General features: G+C 47.2%; 1 protein-coding gene across 1 annotated transcript in view; it reads right to left on the reverse strand.

Moving 5' to 3' along the window:
- COL4A2 (collagen type IV alpha 2 chain) overlaps nucleotides 1–18,150 on the reverse strand; it is a 169,918-nt gene that overhangs the window by 47,505 nt on the left and 104,263 nt on the right. The window contains exons 7-17 of the mRNA XM_041731385.1: nucleotides 16,907–17,023; nucleotides 15,444–15,515; nucleotides 15,043–15,078; nucleotides 14,873–14,935; nucleotides 13,362–13,397; nucleotides 11,056–11,097; nucleotides 9,168–9,266; nucleotides 7,270–7,305; nucleotides 6,722–6,772; nucleotides 5,737–5,781; nucleotides 776–829 (exon numbers count right to left, since the gene is read on the reverse strand). Coding sequence (XP_041587319.1) covers nucleotides 776–829; nucleotides 5,737–5,781; nucleotides 6,722–6,772; nucleotides 7,270–7,305; nucleotides 9,168–9,266; nucleotides 11,056–11,097; nucleotides 13,362–13,397; nucleotides 14,873–14,935; nucleotides 15,043–15,078; nucleotides 15,444–15,515; nucleotides 16,907–17,023 — 651 coding nt within the window. The remainder of the gene's footprint in view (nucleotides 1–775; nucleotides 830–5,736; nucleotides 5,782–6,721; nucleotides 6,773–7,269; nucleotides 7,306–9,167; nucleotides 9,267–11,055; nucleotides 11,098–13,361; nucleotides 13,398–14,872; nucleotides 14,936–15,042; nucleotides 15,079–15,443; nucleotides 15,516–16,906; nucleotides 17,024–18,150) is intronic.

An 18,150-nucleotide genomic window follows, 5' to 3' on the forward strand; every position in this document is an offset into this window, starting at 1 on the left:
TGTAGGGAATAAAGCTGAATGTGGAAAATGAGCTGTGGTACGGCCCCCACTGTGCTGTGGTACGGCCCCCACTGTGCTGTGGTCCTGGTGTCCCAGCCACTAGCCGGACCCACCAAGACTCAACAAAGTGGGCAGGTATTAATCCCACATTGAAATCCCTTTTTCAAGCACCAGAAGTGCTCAGGTTATTACTTTCTATAGTGCCAGACTATTCCATTACTGGTGACAGTGTCTGAGCTACCCACAAGGTGGGCGGGGTACAATGCCATTGTACCCCGATATCCTACCATCTGGATTGTAAGACCTAAACTTTCTTGAGCCTTTCAGGACCCCAAAGGTCTAACCACTGAGTACCCCTGTCCTCCCCAGCTGCATGCCCTCACCCAGCAGGAAAGTCTCCCCACCTGGCTGGATCCCCATCATCTGACCTTGAACAACTAGGCAGCAGCCCCCTGCCAGCCTGTGAGATTATTCAAACAAGATAATCATATTCTCCCTGGGAATAGAGGTACCCCACCCTCTTGTTACTACAACGCCTGCTCCTATAGCCCCAGTGGGTGGCTCTGCTCCTGGGTGTGACTTCCACGTGCCTCTGCAAGGTGGGCAGCAGTGTGAGGCCCCAACACCTGTGACTAATAATCCCTGTCCACCTCATCTGTCCAGGCCTGGGTGTCGTGTGTTTGCTTATCTTGTATTGCACAGGACGGTGGATGCCTCCTCCCCCAGAGTGAATGGCAGGTGATCCGAATGCCAGCTAGGGGAAGACCGAGCTCACCTTGGGTCCTGGGGGTCCGTCAGGGCCTTGATAGCCATCCAGTCCTTTGCTCCCCTGCAGGAAAGATGCTCAGTGCTTATTTGTACTCTAACAGGATTTAAAGAAGTGACCTCAATACCATTATTATATATAATAACACTATTTGTTAAAATGACCTGTTATCCACTCTGTGCCCAAGGTTCCCTGATTTTGGTCTCAAAAAAAATTTTTTTAAAGTTGTTTTGTTCAAAGGAGGAAAGACTATCCACTGGAAAAAAGACAGTCTCTTCAATGAATGGTGCTGGGAAAATTGGACATCCACATGCAGAAGAATGAAACTAGACCACTCTCTTGCACCATACACAAAGATAAACTCAAAATGGATGAAAGATCTAAATGTGAGACAAGATTCCATCAAAATCCTAGAGGAGAACACAGGCAACACCCTTTCTGAACTTGGCCACAGTAACTTCTTGCAAGATACATCTATGAAGGCAAGAGAAACAAAAGCAAAAATGAATTATTGGGACTTCATCAAGATAAGAAGCTTTTGCACAGCAAAAGAAGCAGTCAACAAAACTACAAGACACCCTACAGAATGGGAGAAGATATTTGCAAATGACCTATCAGATAAAGGGCTAGTATCCAAGATCTATAAAGAACTTATTAAACTCAACACCAAAGAAACAAACAATCCAATCATGAAATGGGCAAAAGACATGAACAGAAATCTCACAGAGGAAGACATGGACATGGCCAACATGCACATGAGAAAATGCTCCACATCACTGGCCATCAGGGAAATACAAAGCAAAACCCCAATGAGATACCACGTCACCCCAGTGAGAATGGGGAAAATTAACAAGGCAGGAAACCACAAATGTTGGAGAGGATGCGGAGGAAAGGGAACCCTCTTACACTGTTGGTGGGAATGTGAACTGGTGCAGCCACTCTGAAAAACTGTGTGGAGGTTCCTCAAAGAGTTAAAAATAGACCTGCCCTAGACCCAGCAATTGCACTGCTGGGGATTTACCCCAAAGATACAGATGCAGTGAAAAGCTGGGACACCTGCACCCCGGTGTTTATAGCAGCAATGTCCACAATAGCCAAACCGTGGAAGGAGCCTCGGTGTCCATCGACAGACGAATGGATAATGAAGCTGTGGTCTAGGTATACAATGGAATATTCCTCAGCCATTAGAAACGACAAATACCCACCATTTGCTTCGACGTGGATGGAACTGGAGGGTATTACGCTGAGTGAAATAAGTCAATCGGAGAAGGACAAACATTATATGGTCTCATTCACTTGGGGAATATAAAAAATAGTGAAATGGAATAAAGGGGAAAAGAGAAAAAATGAGTGGGAAATATCAGAAAGGGAGACAGAACATGAGACCCTCCTAACTCTGGGAAATGAACTAGGGGTGGTGGAAAGGGAGGTGGGTAGGGGGTGGGGGTGACTGGGTGACGGGCACTGAGGGGGGCACTTGATGGGATGAGCACTGGGTGTTATTCTATATGTTGGCAAATTGAACACCAATAAACAATAAATTTATTAAAAAAAAGTTGTTTTGTTCAGATCAGGATGCAAAGTCCAGACATGACGACATTGGGCTGCTATGTCCCTTGAATGTCATAATTCATACTTGTTCCGTCCTGCCTTCTACTTTCCCCATCACTTTGCCATTGTTGCCGTCCAAGACACGGGGCTGCCGGTTCAGCAGGTGTCCCCATGGTGGCAGCAACCACCTCTTCCTCCTGGAGCTCCTCTGCCCTGAGCACTTCCTCTGGAGCAGCTCGCTTGCTCAGGTTCACCTGCTCACAAGGGGGGCTGCATCCATTCTGCTAAGTTACTTCGGGAAGCCCAGAGGCCCCATGTCAGCGATATTAGGATGGATCCATCTACTAAAACCTTCCCGCAAGAGGGGCTTTGAAAAATTTTAGTGAACACCAAACAGAAGCAGTAACGCCTCTTACTTTAGAATTTTTCTCTTCAATTAAAAAGTGCAAAGTGCTACTTTCTAATTCCCTCGAGCGTTCACTGAAAGAGAACATTTGCCCTCATGAGCTGCATTGTAGCTGGACATATACGTGAAGCCTTTACAAAAATCTAGAAATTCATTCCCTCTTGCTAAAGAATATGGACAGTGAGGGCTCACATTCAGAATGCCAGGTGCCACCTTCTGATTATTTTACAAGATTTTGTGAAATGCCAGAGCCGTGTGCTCCAAGTCCTGCTGTTTAGAATGAACACTGACGGGGTTGGTGTCGTGTTTTTCGTGGTGGACCTTTGATTTAGACAGCTTCCCTTTCACACTAGGTGGAGCTGAAGATTCAGAAGTGAAGGCAAATTCCTTTGACGCTAAATTGATCTACTTTGAGGCCATCTCCCGAGAAGGCCAGGAATACTAGAAGAGCTTGCCAGTGATGGGAGCCGGCAACTAGGTATTCAGTCTGAGTTGTGTGCGGCCCAGCATAACAATCCAGCCCCGATAAAGCACTGGACGCTGCGAAACGTGCCCGTGGGCCTGAGCGCCTGAGCATTGTCCACTGGGCAGGATGTCATCACCGAGCAGTAGCCAGCACCCCCAGGACTACATGCTCACCACCCATGTTGAATAAGCCAAAACACCACCAACACTTCTGAACTATGTCTGAGTGCTTTGCAATGAAGCAGGTATTACAGAAAACCCACGACACAAATGAAAGAGCACGCAGGATTTCTCTCGCTGAGACTTTTAACAGTTGGAACCCCCCAAAGCCAAAATAATGACCTAAAAGTTTCCCTGTGCATTCTCATCTGCAGGTGGATTGACTGAGGGTAGGGGTGGGCCAGGTATTATGTAGAAGTCTGCAGAGTAAAGGGAAGAATTTGCACTCGCAGTTCATCTGAGATCTCTGGCAGCTGGAAGCCCAATAATTTGGCACAGCAAGAATCAACACAGCCATTTCAAGGCTTCTCTTTGTGTTTCTAGGTGCAGGCATGACAACAGGGGCAGGGGAAGCCAGGGATGTGTGGTCAAGGAGGAGTTATCTGGGGACTAGATTAGTAACTGGACTGTCAGTCAGGAATGGTGCCAGTTTGTCCCATATGATTACAGTCAGCTGTCATGTCCAAGGTGTAGTGCAGTCTAGCAAGCAGGTGACTCCGTCCTTTGTGTGTGTCCCGGGCATTTCCTATTTGGAGAGTTGAGTAAACTGTCTCCCCACAGAGATGCCTGGCTGGCCGGAAGCATCCCTGTCTTCCCCTGGACAATGTGGGCCTTCGGTCCCAACATCTGGCCACGGCAATGAGAGGCCCCAGGTGGCGTCTGCGAGCATCTTGTCTCACATAAACAAGGAGTCCAGGGGGCAGCTGTGTCCAACTGTATTTCAAAAGCCTATAACTCATTAGTGATGGGTGTAGAAAAAAATCATAATCGTCATTTCACTAGCACATGGCTAACAATGAAAATATTAACAACAGCACTTGGGTTACGTGGGCAGGTGGGGATGGAGTACTTGGAGATGTTCGTGTCGGCCTCATGCCTGTCTCTTCACTTGATTACTGAAATCCTTGAACTGGAATTTGGCCTTTTGGCCTTTGGTTGGAGTAGAGCCTGGACAGCTGTCCTCTAGGTATGATGCCTTTGGGGACACCCCTCAGTTAGTAATGTCATGAGAAGATTGATGTCATTGGGGAAACCCTGGTGTTAGCTCCCTGGCTATCCCTGTTTATCCCTGGGATAAAAGGACAGGAACGGGAAGAGTAGGAGCCGCCAAGGTTGCAGGAAGGAGTCAAGGCTGGTCCTATTGGGAGTGGCCAGAGCCTGGGCTCAGGGCTCTGCCTGTGGAGGTTGGACACTGAGCCTGGAAGGCCAAGTCTATCTGCAGACTCCAAGCAAACAAGGGGGAGCCTCCACGGGACACTGATGAGCCCACGTCCTTCTGGTTCTCCTGATGCCCCACCATCAATCCCCGATGGAGCCATGAGCACGATTCAATGGAGTCCCGATTCAGAGGCTGAATTGATTTTTGAAAAGTCTATTTCTAGGCACCTACTAGGACTTAATGATAAAAATAGCAGGCCATGGGCCCAACAGGCAGGAGCCATAATGCTGACTGTGTAATGGTGGTACACAGCATGCAGCTGGGAATCTCCGCGAGGGGTTGTAGGCACCTACGTGACATCTTCTCTGGCCTGCAGTTCTGGACAGCTTGTTGACAGAACCACATGGGTGTGTCCATGCTAACATGGAGTCATCTCCAAGGCATGGTGGTGAAAGAAGACAGATGGCAGAATGAAGAGGTGTGCTCTTTCCTGTGAAATTATATTCACGTGCAGATGCACCTGCTCCCTGTGCACTTGGGCAACTGAAACGATGCCCACAGAGCTAGGACAGCACCGGCGTCCACAACGGGAAGGAAGTGGGCTAGATATTCTGCGATCGAATGACCAAAAATGATAAATAGGGAACATAATTAAATCACTAATTCAAAGAACCATTTCTGCATGTACTCTGTCACATGACCTGTGCTCAGACAATTCTAAATCTGATCCAGATTCATGACACATTTCTCTCATAATTCCTTTTAAAAAATTGCCAAAAACCTGTCCACAGAACACAGAATAAAAATAGCTAGTTGGGGCATCACTGAAGATCAAGCATCAAAATTATGAGATCAACATACGAAGAATGCAGGTAGCCACTCAGCCACTCCACCGACGACTTCCCTAAGAGAGGCACATGATGATGAAGAAGGGTGCCAAAGGACACAGCCAATGTGCTGGTGTGCAAAAGTGAGGGAAAAGGTGAGTGGTCCGCCTCAGGCATCGCAGAAGAGTTGGAGGAAAGATGATTTATGCTACTGCACATGCAGGGCTTTAAATGTGGTTTTCTGGGGACAACTTCTTTTCCTGGAAGAGCACAGTCCTTCACAGTTGACCCTCAGAAGGTGTTTCAGCCCCAGAGCAGATCCCGTCTCATGCACCCAACTTACTTTTTGTCCCGGTGACCCTTTTTCACCATCGTAGCCAGGAGCACCCTGGGTGGAAGAGAAAACAGAAGCACCTGCTCAGGATATGCAGCAACACTTTCCAGAAGGCACTGTTTTGGCACCTGACAGGCTAACATAGAATACTTCACTATGAAATAGCAAAGTCATCTGAGGACCCCTTTTATTTTCTAAAGAAGCGAATTGTTTTAGCGACACTTTCATGTACTGCATTATATCTAGCCCTTAAAGAAATATGGAGAATGAATAAGGACATTGTGGTTCAATGGGGAGAAATCTAACAAGGCTTGCACCCCAACATTCTCAGGAGTCTCTTCTTATTTCCGAAGATTCAAACATGTCTTTTTCGTGGTAGTGGCTACCAGAGAGTCACTGCCAGGCCCTTTCTGTGTGTTCTGGCCTGGAGCTCTGGCCACACCTCCCAGCTCACTTGCTGCTAGGTTCGGCAGGTGACCGAGCTCCAGCTGACAGGAAGGACAGAAGCGTCAGGTGTCCTTGTAGGCCACATGCTGAAGATAGAGGCCTGCACTCGGGAACAGGAGCCAGAGGTGCTGAATCTCCTTGGGAGAGACACCCCTGGCCCCTCCTCTCACTGTCCTGCTAGGGACACTTCTGTTGGATTCTCCAAGAAACAAGAATCAACTTCTTGTGTTGGAGACAGTCTACACTGTTGTCACTGCAGGTTAAGTTAGCCTGACAGAAACATTGATGTCTGCTCCTGCCCTCCTCCAACAGAGGCTCACAGTCTCAAACACCAGTGACTCGGGGAGCGTGAAGGGCCAGGGGGGCCGCTCTGGTCGGGGCGCTAGGAGTGAGGGAGGCTGTGCATGCTGGCTGAGGGACGGCATCTGGGACATCTCTGTACCTTTAGCTCAACCTCACAGGGAATCTGAAACTGCTCTGGAAAATGCAGTCTATGTAAAACACAAAACAAAACAAACTGCAGTTACAGCATGCATGCATGGCTTACCCGTGTGCCAGAAAAGCCCATGATTCCTTCTTCTCCCTTCAAGGAGATGCCCTAGGAGAGAGCAGAGACGTCAGGTGGCTGGCCCATCCTGCTTCACCCGCTCGGGGTTCCAGCCCCTCGACTGGCCAGCCTGCCTCCCGGGGTTCCCGGTCCATCCCAGTGTGAGCTGGGGTCACACAAAGTTGGCCAGGCGGCCTGGATTACCACTGATCCAGGATACCCCTGATGTCACACAGCCGGTGATGGCTGGGAGGGCTGGGAATACGGGGCAGGTGTGACAGGGACCTGGAACTGAAGCTGCCGCCAAATGTGCTGGAGCCTATGCCCACACACTTGCTCTCTTAACACACTTAGGTGCATTCCCAAACCCCAGAAAATGTTGATTTGCTGGTGTCTGTGATGCAAAAGTGAAGATACTCTAAAGCCATTTTTTGAAAAGAAGCATCCAAGTGAACGCCACCTGGTCTAACAGGTGGATGCCGCTAGAGGCCTGCGCCCCATTGTTGCAGGGGTGCCCAGTGGAAAAACCGCGCTACTACTTCACTTACTTTTCTTCCCGGCTCCCCCTCACTTCCTTTTTCGCCCTGTGAAGACAATGAAATGTGAGACCAGTAACTCAAGGACGGAAACGATGGAGCAGGGTTTGTGATCGCTGAAAAGTATTTATGGAAACTGTAAATACTGATTATAAATGCATCAGAATAAACAAGTCCTACATTTTGCAGCTTCAAAATTCAAGAGAAAAAAGGTGTGATTTCTTCTGGATTTTCACATCATCAGTTAAGTCATGTGTTCCATTTCATACAATTGCAAGGCTGCCTGTCTGCTCTGCATGAGGGTGGTCTCCCAGCTGCAGGCTCTGCTGCAGCACACGCCCTGGGATGAGCCCCCGATGATAATATTTGAATAAAATAGTCTTAGGAGGGTCTTCTGAGGCAGAGACACACTGGAATATACTAAAACCCTAAGTAGGGAAGCCCGGTGGCTCAGCGGTTTAGCACCTGCCTTCAGCCCAGGGCCTGATCCTGGAGACCCAGGTTCAAGTCCCACGTCGGGCTCCCTGCATGGAGCCTGATTCTCCTTCTGCCTGTATCTCTGCGCTCTCTCTCTCTCTCTCTCTGTGTATTTCTCATGAATAAATAAATAAAATCTTTAAAAAAAAATAAAACCCCAGGTAAAAGAGACTTTATTTGGAAAGCAGTGTCAATTTTATATGGTATATTTTCCCCACTCCTTTTGGTCTAAAAGGGTTAAAGAAATGTAGTGACTGGCTGGGTTCTTTTTCCATTTCTGCTGGGACAGCACCCAGGACCCCTGTTGCGTGCAGTGGCCTCCTGTGGCCCCAGCCCTAGCCCATCCTGGTGGCAGAAGATGAAGGAAATCTGATGCCCAAGCTTGAACCCCTCGGCATGGGTTGAACCTGCTCTGGCCTCACTGTGCCCCTGGCTCCTGTCCTGAGACGGGACAGAGCTCCATCATCTGGCTGATGGTTGAGGCCCCACCAGGAGCCCGAGTCCCGCCTGGATCCCACCTGATGACTGGACGGGGCGGCCCCCCTGCCTGGTTGTCCAGCGACGTCCTGCCCTAAACTAGCTGGCTCACTGCCACCTGTGCCTGCTGCACTCTCCCCTGCATTCTGCTTCACACCATCATGGCCATGCCACCCTGTCCCCTTGAAGTCAGGCACAGCCACCCAGACTGATTCCTCCCTAAGCCTGCCTTCTCCCACCCGAACCACATCGGGACAGACACTTGGGATCTGGAATCAGATTCTATGTTTGGGGTTTTTACTTTGGTTCCCAGGCACCGCCTGTGCCCGACCTAATCTGAGGTTTTCACGTGGTCTCCACTCAGCAGCAATATGAGGTTGAGTGTTACCATCTTCAATTAGCACAAGGGAGCTGGGACATTAGAAAGGTTAAGTGGCCCGTTCGAGCGAGTGAGTTTGGCAAAGTGAGTGTTAATTTTTATTTAGATTCCAAGAGTACACACTTTTAATCAGACAAAAATATTCATGGAAATTATAAAAATCAGAAAATGGACTTTGATGCAAAATACCCACAACCGATGCTCCACGTTAACAAAAAGTAAAAGTAGGTTCATTTTTGCCAAATACAACATTTTGCTCAGATAGCTCCATATCCTGGCTTTGAATTATGCTCTGACCATTGACCTATGCCTACACAGGAGATCTGCACACTAAGGATACATTTGAGTTTGTCTTATGAATTCTCGTATTGTCTCAAATTTGTTACAATTTTTTAAGACAACAGACCAGTGCACCTATGTGATCATGGGCAGTGTTTTCACACATGATGTACCAGTTAGATGGTGAGGACCCTTCCACTTTGTTATTGTTTTAAAAGATGGAAGAAAGTTCCTTTTTTTTCTTCTCCTTATTTTAGTTTTACCAGTAATATAGTCAATTTTGTTGAAGCTTCTTTACCTTATATTGATCTGGGTGGAACATTTCCTTCATGGGTCCTATGATGGCATGGTGGGTGTCTGATGGAATCCCATTGGGTCCTGGCAGCCCCATGTCGCCCTGTGAATGGTTTAGGAGAAGCAGTAATCTTTATCTTGGAAAGACAATATCAAGCTTCATCATCATCACTAACTGCTTTCTATTTTTGCATATTATTTACCACAAGTATATCTATTTTGTAATATTATGATCACAGTGTAAAATGAAATGGTCACAATGGAAAATTATTTGTGTCCTCTCTGCATTAATAGTCATTTATAATTTATTCATAAAAGTTTAAGTTGTTCGCAAGTTTGTGCTGCCTTCGCTTCTGCGGTGTTATCTCCTTAGGATGAATTTCTGTACACAAGCTAAATGTCTTCATATCAACGTATTACTCTATTGCTTTCCAAGATTGGGGCTAAGGTATAAGAAATGCCTAAAATATGAAAGATGAGACCAGTTTCACCACTGTTTCACCAGTTAAGGTGTTTTTATATTATAAAAGGTAGCATCTTCAATAAAATGTATCTTAAGTTTGCATTTTTAACATTAGCAAGAAACACTTTCCATGTGATGCACAGACCAAGAGGAGCCTATCAATCTGGAACATTATTAGACAAGGTTTCCTGCCTGATACGTGGCTTCACCTCCCAGGAACTAATTGACACAAAGAGAAACTTACTGTCTTTTCTTTGGTACTGCCATAGGTAAACTATATATTACAAATTTGGGCCCAGATGTCGCATAGTATGACCAGGGGTGAAGTGACAGGACCTACCAGCTATAAAAAGGAGGACTCTGTGGTGTATTCTCAGAGTCCACTAACATCACATCTAAAAAATGCCTGGAACTGCTTGCTCACCTCCCCTTTACCTATTAGGGCATTGATATTTTCTTATTAATATTTGAATCACAAGGAGGGCACATGATGAGATGAGCACTGGGTGTTATACTCTATTTGCAAAGTGAATTTAAATAAAATAAACTAAATCTTAAAAAAAATTTTGAATCAACTCTTTGGAGATTATAGACATTCACTTCATTTTCATTCTGCTTGACATGTCTAATCTCCCTTCCACCCAGTGATTTCTTCCTATATTTTTCTTCTTTTTATGTTATTTTACTGTTCCATCATATTTCATCATATAGGTGTTTACATCTTTATGTGTTTGGATCTTTCAATGGCATGCTTTTAAAATTTTTTTCTACAGTAATAACACAAAGAAGAAGTCTTTCCCTCTAGATCTGAGCAGTACTGGGTTCCACTTAGTGTGCTGTTTGATCAAAAAGCACAGCAGAAAACAAAATGAGAATCGGCAAATGGTGAGGCCACAGAACAAACATATTTCATGGTGGGCAGGTGGCTTTGTGGTGTACACGATGGATTACGTGTTGGTGAGGCTTTGCTTGTTGAGCTTTTCACACACATGGCCTCAAGTGATGCTCTTGAGGGCCTGCAGTCCTTTTGTGTTGGCAGCGCAGTGATTTACAGGCACCCACGGGGTTTTCCTGCTGGGCCCGGCCGCCTGGTCCCTGAGTGGGCCTGTGGGTATCACCTCAGTCTGCTCAATCACTGGGGTTCCCCTCGTTGGGACACCTCAGGCAATGCCTTTACTTTGTGGGTGCTGCAGATAGCCAAGGTCATGTCTATACCAGAGGTCTGGTCGGGGCTAACCTACACTGTTGGCTTTCACAGTCTCAGCGAGCCATCACTATGGTTGGAGCCTCTTCCAAAGCCTGGCACTTTACAGTGATTATTTCCTATGCAAATGGTCAAAAGATAACTGCATGAAAAGCAGTCGTTAAAATGATTTACTTCCTAACCACTAACTAAGAAAGCCTCCACGTTCCAGTATTGTTTCCTCACTTTTTCTCCTTTCTCTCCATAAAAGCCAAGTCCTCTGTTGCCCTGAAAAGAGAAACAATTTTTCTAAGTTTTTAAAAGTCATTAATCACAGTGAAATAATAATAATAATATATATATTTTTTAGAAAAATAAACATAAGATCTATTTGCAGCATACTGAACAATTATCCTTGCAGAGTATTCTGGAGTCTCCTCCCCAAAGCTATTGGACACAAAAGATTAATATCCTCCTTTCTTTTGCGAGTTCCACATATAAACCTAATAAAAGTCTGAGCCCAGGTAGCACATAAGGTGAACGGGAGCTGGCTGGGACCACACGGAGTTGGAAGTGGCACTTCCCAGTGTCTCCTGCACATTCGCCAAGACGAGGTCTGAGTGATGGAAACCATGGGGATCGAGAAAAACACCGAGCTGTTCTTTAATACAATGTGCTTTTAGGAAGTCTGTATTTTATACTTTAAGCAAAACCTCGAAAATATTCTAACAGCAGTTATTCTGTTACCCTTGGGAATGTTTCAGAGTTTGTTGTTCACCATCCTGGGGATCGGGACGTTGGCTGAGTCCTTAATTTTGCACCTGCCGTCTGAGCTGGCGCTCCGTGACCCCGCGACCCTCTGGGAGCTTGTGTCCCCTGACAGAGGCCTCACCGACGGTGCGGGGCTGAGCTCAGACCTGCTCCCGGGTCCCTCGGACTCGTTAGTACACTGCTGTCTACAGAGATGGGGGTCTTCGGGTGACAGACCCAGGAAGCAGCCGTCTTCCCTGGGATCCCATAGCGAGGATCACGATTCAGTGTCCCTTCTGCCTCAGCTGTTTCTCATTTTGGCAAGATAACCCTACATTCACAAACACTTCCAACCCTTTTAATGATTGTAGGGGATGGTGAGCCTCGGTGTAGGGTGGCCGACTTAGCAAGTGTTCAGTAGATTCACGAGTGGGGTGGACATGTGTTGAACTGACCCCAGTGTCCAAGAAGAGCCCGACAAGAAGCTGCCCGCCACGCTCACGCATATTATAGAAACGGTGCTCTTTTCTTTGGCCTGCAAACGACTCTGCTTCCTCCCCAGGGTCTCCACATTCCCACCATGACAGAGAATCACGTGGGGCACTATCTGGTCTTTCTCTCAGCAGTATACCATCCGCCCCCTCCCATGCCCGGAGAGTCTCCGAAAATAAAAACAAAGCGTTTAATTAAGTTTTGCTTTTTTGCTCCTTTCCCACCTGGCTGGGAGCTGAAATCAAAGCACAGAAAGGCAGCCAGGCTAGATGAGAATGCGATTTGCTGAGGCCCCTGCCGTCCCTCTGCCCCCTGAGCTGGTCGTCCAAGTCCCCAGGAAGTGACCTGGTGCAGGGTGAGGGCTGTTTGTGTTGCAGCCAAGTGGGGATCTGAGGCGACCCTGGGGCTCGGCCGCCCGGTCCTACATCCGCTTCTCTTGGCTCTGGGCCGTTCCCACCCTGCTCGTGGCTGCAAGACAGTGGGGAGCCCAGTGGTGGGGGCAGCTGCCTTAACGAGCTCCAGCCCCAGCCGGAAGCCATGTCAGAGGTGATGGGAAAGGGGGCGGGGGCGGTGGCAGCCAGGGTTCCCTGGAGGTCACAGAGATGAGATTTCTGTAGAGCAGACATGTGAGTGTGTGGGCTCAGGGATGTCCTCAGTCTCGTGCAGGCCATGGGATGGTCTTTAAATGTTGGTGACCACAGCCCAGCACTTCTCAGTCATGTCACGTCTTGATCACAGACTCCCCTTGCCAACCTCCTGTATCCTAGCTCTGTCTACAGGCTACCTACCTTCTGGTGCTCCATCCAACTTAGTGACCTTTCTCTGATGGAAACAGTACAGCTCTGGGCTCAAGCTTGACTTGAAAATCACTAATGGATCCCCAGAGGCTGACGTCACCCTCTGCTACAGCCTGCTTATGTCTGAGTAGGAAGGATGCCACTGGCTCCCCAACACAGATACAGCCACATGTTGTCCCTTCTTGGGCATTAACATGTACAGATAAACACGAGCAGTTCTTAGATCTGCATTTCCAATCAAACACTCATCAGTGTGATTTTCACACAATGGCAGGTGTTACATGATTTGCAAACAACGAATCATTCAACATGTTCACTTATTTGATGTGCTGGCTACCTCAGGCATACCTTTGGATTTATCTTTGGCATTTACAACATTAAGTCTCAAAAGCCTACAAAATCATTCTCATCATGAAATAAATGATAACACTGTTGTCAACCAAGTAGTTCTATGGTCAGGAAAGGTACATACAAGGATGGAAGCACCCCCTCCTGCCCCCATAACCAACTTACTGGCTGTCCTTTTGGTCCGGGGGGTCCAGGCGGGCCCTGCATAAATACAAAGAAATTTGTAAACTGTTTTCTTTATCCCAGGACCTAGATAACATCTGCTAGAAAGCTCTGGGAAAGCCATCCACAGTATGTTTAGAAGCCTGTGTAGTATGTATAGAGGTTTCTGGTACATTAGTCCGGGCAGGGAGGAAGGGCTGGAGGCGGAGGGCTGGGTCAGGCCTGGCTCTCCGAACCTGCCCGCTGGCCATGTATAGCTCTTCTGGGCTTGCTTTTCTGAGGTCAGGCTTCTGACTTCACCCATGTCCTACTCCTGCTTGCTCGGATCCCCTGCAAGGTCCCAGGTCATGTCACTGCAGAGACTTCCTCTGCAGGGTTCCCCCCAGGACACTGTGTAGCACTTGTTGCTAGTGGGTCAGCAAATGTGCATGGACACAAGTAATGTACAGGCTCAAATGGCAGGGTTGAAAATCCATCTGCAAACATCACTGTCTTTCTGCAAAGCTTTCAGTGTCAACACTATGCTTAGGATGAGGTTTTGAACACACCTGAGAAGAACAGTTAGTGTTTAAGTACAAAGAAGTATGGGCAATTTTACGACCTATAGAAGAATCTGTAGCTGTCTAATCAGCTCAGGACACGGCAGGTACAATCTGTTGTTCTAGACTTTCCTGAACTGTGTATTTAAAGATGAAGTCCCTCATTGCTGGTATGTGAGCTGTGAGCCAGTTGGCAGCTGTGTAGAGGAGAGCAAAGTACCTGTGATCACATAAGCCTCATCTCACTGGTTTTCTGCAAGACGGTCTCTCTCAACCTGGAGCCAGATCTCTCCTATGTTGTTTGAGGCCCGTGTGTCTTACTGCTATACTTTTGGGGAATGAGAGTCAGAGGCCCAGTGGGGGTGGTGGGGGCAGTGGCTTCTCCCTTCTGGTCCTTTCCCTCCCCATGGAAAGCCCTCCTTCACCCAGGCATCTGTCCTGCTGCAACTCACCATGTCATTCAGTTGCAAAGGTAGAGAACACATGTAGATTGCCACTTGGGTGGGGCACTAGGGCCACTTTGTTAACTGATGTCTAATATCTCACTGGCGGTGATAGTCACACCCAGGTGCAGTACACCTGCCATGAGGCCATGCCCAGGCAGAGTCTACCACCCCCTTATCCACCTACTGAACTTTGATCTCCTTGGCCCAGGGATGACAGGCCCCTCACCAGCAGGCTGAGTGTGGGGCTGAGAGAGCTTCTGTATGACTGGAAGGGCACCCAGCTAGCACCAAGTCAAAATTTGACGTAGTCGGTGGTGATCTGGTGCCCACAAATTTCAAGTCCTCATTCTTCAATCTTAATAGTAGCAAAATGTATGCAAAGGATGACCTATTTCATCTGGACACTTTCTAGAGTGACCACAAGCATCCTAGCTGTACTGTGAAGCTTCCACTTGCATCAGCACTGAAGAAGCTGGATCTTTAGATCCGCCTTGATAGCGGTCCAAGTACCCACACACCCGGTACTTACTGGTCTTCCTGGAGCTCCAACTGGACCCATCTGTCCTATAGGCCCAGGGCGGCCAGGAGGACCCTAAGGAGAGGCAACACAGTCAGCTATTAAGAAAGGCAGGCTGGTATTTGGAGTCCCAAGTCCTTAAAGTTCTGCTTGGGACATTATCTAATAAAAACAGAGCTTACCTGGAAACCAACCAATCCAGGCTCTCCAGGTTCACCCTAGTTGAGAAGACATAATGTTAAGAGTTCTGGTTCTTAATCATTTTTAGATTTTGTTACATTTTATCACAACTTTGGAAACAAACATATACATTATATCAGCCCCCCCCCCCACCCCCGGGGACTTGGTAATGTTACCTCCTCTCTGGGGCATTGTGAATACCGGAAAGGTGTGCACCCATAGTTGAATGTCACCCCAATGGGAAATCAATGATTTTTAACATCGTGGTGTTGGGTTGTTTCACCACCCCAGGCGTCCCCTCATTCTCACATCCTCACAACTCAACCATACTTGGAAAACATCATTATTATTCAGGTATTTACACTGATTGCTTAGTCTCAAGTCCCATATCTAGCAAACGTACCCTGTATTTGTCGCGGTCCACACTGGATAGCGCATATGGCTCGCCTTTCTGCCCTTTGGGTCCTTGGGGCCCCTAGGGTAGCATGCACGTGGCAGAGAAAACACAGAAAGACCCGTTAATAGTCAGTGCAGCTGTAGCCATCGAGGTGATTAAATACTGACCTTATGGGCAATGTCTATTGTCCTTATGGCTCATTTAGGTTACTCTGAGTACCAGTCACAGAGGTGAGATTTTTGCTTTTAGTTACCCAATATTTTCCTTCAAAATTAAAATGTTAATCACTTATGTGATCTTCAGAAACCCAAATTAATGCTCAGTAAATTAACCCTTTAGGATATCAACGTGTTATTTTTCTTCATAATAATATTTTTGTCTAGTTTTGGCATTAGGGTGCTACAAATATTAACACACATGCATTGAAGCACCATTTTGGGGAGAGATACGGATAATTCTGTAAAACTGGAATCCTGACAAATATATGTGGTACGTGTACACATACATATGTATATAAGTGTCTTTTAATGCCTGTATATGACATCAGTATTTTAAGCTAATGGATATATTTGTTGATGATGAAAGTTTCATGACATTAGAGCAGACTAGGAAGTGATGGTCCTCACTGAGAAGTTGAAACACATGTAAATGACACAGCTGAGGGAGGAGGATCTGCAGGCGGGGGCGAGAAATCCACTAGCTTCAGCAGGAAACACAGGGAGGAAGGTGTGACTGCTCTTCCCCAACCTTAAAAATGCTCTTCTAGATAAAAAGTTTTACCAAATAAGATGTTGGTATAACCCTGACGGGGCACTATTTTGCTGGTACGAGGGTAGCAATACAGTCCTGCAGACCACTTCAAGATTCTCCGCATGGACTTGAAAACGGAGTCTACAAAATTGGTGAAAACGAAAAAGTCTTTCATGAAAAAGAGCTCACTTCTACCTGTCAGAGCTGTAGAATGTTTCTCATGTCCCAGAGGACTTTAGAATCTAACAAAATGGTGCCTAATAGGGCATTCTGTCAAGCTTTAAGCCTTTTTAGTTTAGTTTTGCTATTCCCACTATTTGCTGTTACTTGAAATGCAGCACGGGGCAGACCGTGCTGACATTGGTAAAACTACACAATATCAACCAAATCAATTATTTCCTATCTCGTTTACAGAATGGCTAAGGAAAATGAAGTTCTTTGGACCCAGGGGAGGCATGCAGAGCTGCCTGCAGCTGTCGGCGGGGTGCCAGCTGAGGACAGGGGAGTGATGGGGGGCAGCGTGAGAGGCGGGCCGTGGGGGCAACAGGGGACAACCCACCCTCCTCAGAAAGTCTCTCTGCGACCATGTCTCAAAGGGCCTTCTGGATGGGCCCTCGAAAGGCACACGACATCCCCCATGCCTCTGCTGACAAGCCCCAGCCAGCTAGCGCCTGGAAAGAAGGACCTGTGGCCTGCCCTGTGCCTGTGCTGGTACTTACAGGAGGGCCGAGGAAGCCCGCAGGACCCTCGGGTCCCTGCCGGCCCACGTCTCCTCTGGTCCCGTTGCAGCCGTCGTAGCCAGGTGGTCCTCTGGGCCCACCTTGCCCAGGGTGTCCCTGAGAGGAGACAAGTAAGTAAGCCTTCCAGCATACGCACTGCAGTTCTCATGCGCACTGTGATACAAAAGCTCTAAACCCTCTCACCCTGCACGAACCGAAGGGGAGAGAGAACCCCCAACAGACGAATGAAAGATTTAAGTAAACAGAAGCACACGGGCACAGTCCTCAGCAGGAGAAAGGCTCTCAAGACAAAGGTGTGTTTCCCATGGGCTCTGGTAAAGCAGTAAATTGTCGGTCTACTGGGGGGTCTGTTCGCAGGGACAGGACACAGTAGGCTTAAAAATTCTAGAAATCATTCTAGAAGCAGCTAGGTCCTGCAAAGAGCAGACTAGACAACAAGAATGCCTTTATCTTTGTGCCCAACTGAATTTTAGAAAGTGGGTTTGATGGACCCATATCCTACACGGTAAGAGATTCACGCACCCTTGACAGGATTTCATGTGACTGAGCCAAATGTAGAAGAACGGACTTCCTCTCATTTGCTTTCATGGGGGGGAACACTCCTTTTTAGATTTTAAACTCAAAGAGAAAGCAGGTCAGATGTTCTGAGATGTTGGGGTTGGGGGAGGGAGGGCATTGTGATCAAGTGTCTTTGGAATAAACAGAGTCAGGCTGAGTCTGTGGGCATCCCACCTGCGTTCATCTGGTTCCTGAGACATCCAGGGGCTGGGTTTGTGTGCCATAAGACCACAGCTCATCGTGCTATTTCTTCCACAGCAGATGTGCAGATATAGGCTATCTTACTAGCTTCTTTAAAATTTTGATTTTGTTGACAACAGACCAAACATATGTTCCAGAGTGATTTTCTGAGGCCATGTCAGATGCCTTTCAGATTTACTTTGAAAAATCTGGGACATTTCAAAATAAATGAACAAATCCTACACAGAGGGCCTGCACTCTGAATAATATTAAGAAAGATGAGAAAAGTAGCATTTTTCTTTTGTTGTATGTTTCTTTGCTTTAGATATCCAAAGGTATTGCTTTAACTGGCGCTGTCAGATAAGAAGAGATCCAACAGACTTCCATTTGGCCCTCTGAGGGGACAAGAGAAATCCTGACTACCCTGTAAATGATGAGGCACAAGCACTCCAGCCGGCAGTGTAGATAGCTGCCTGGTAGCAGCA

This window comes from Vulpes lagopus, chromosome 16 (assembly GCF_018345385.1).
Source record: "Vulpes lagopus strain Blue_001 chromosome 16, ASM1834538v1, whole genome shotgun sequence".
Lineage (NCBI taxonomy): Eukaryota > Metazoa > Chordata > Mammalia > Carnivora > Canidae > Vulpes > Vulpes lagopus.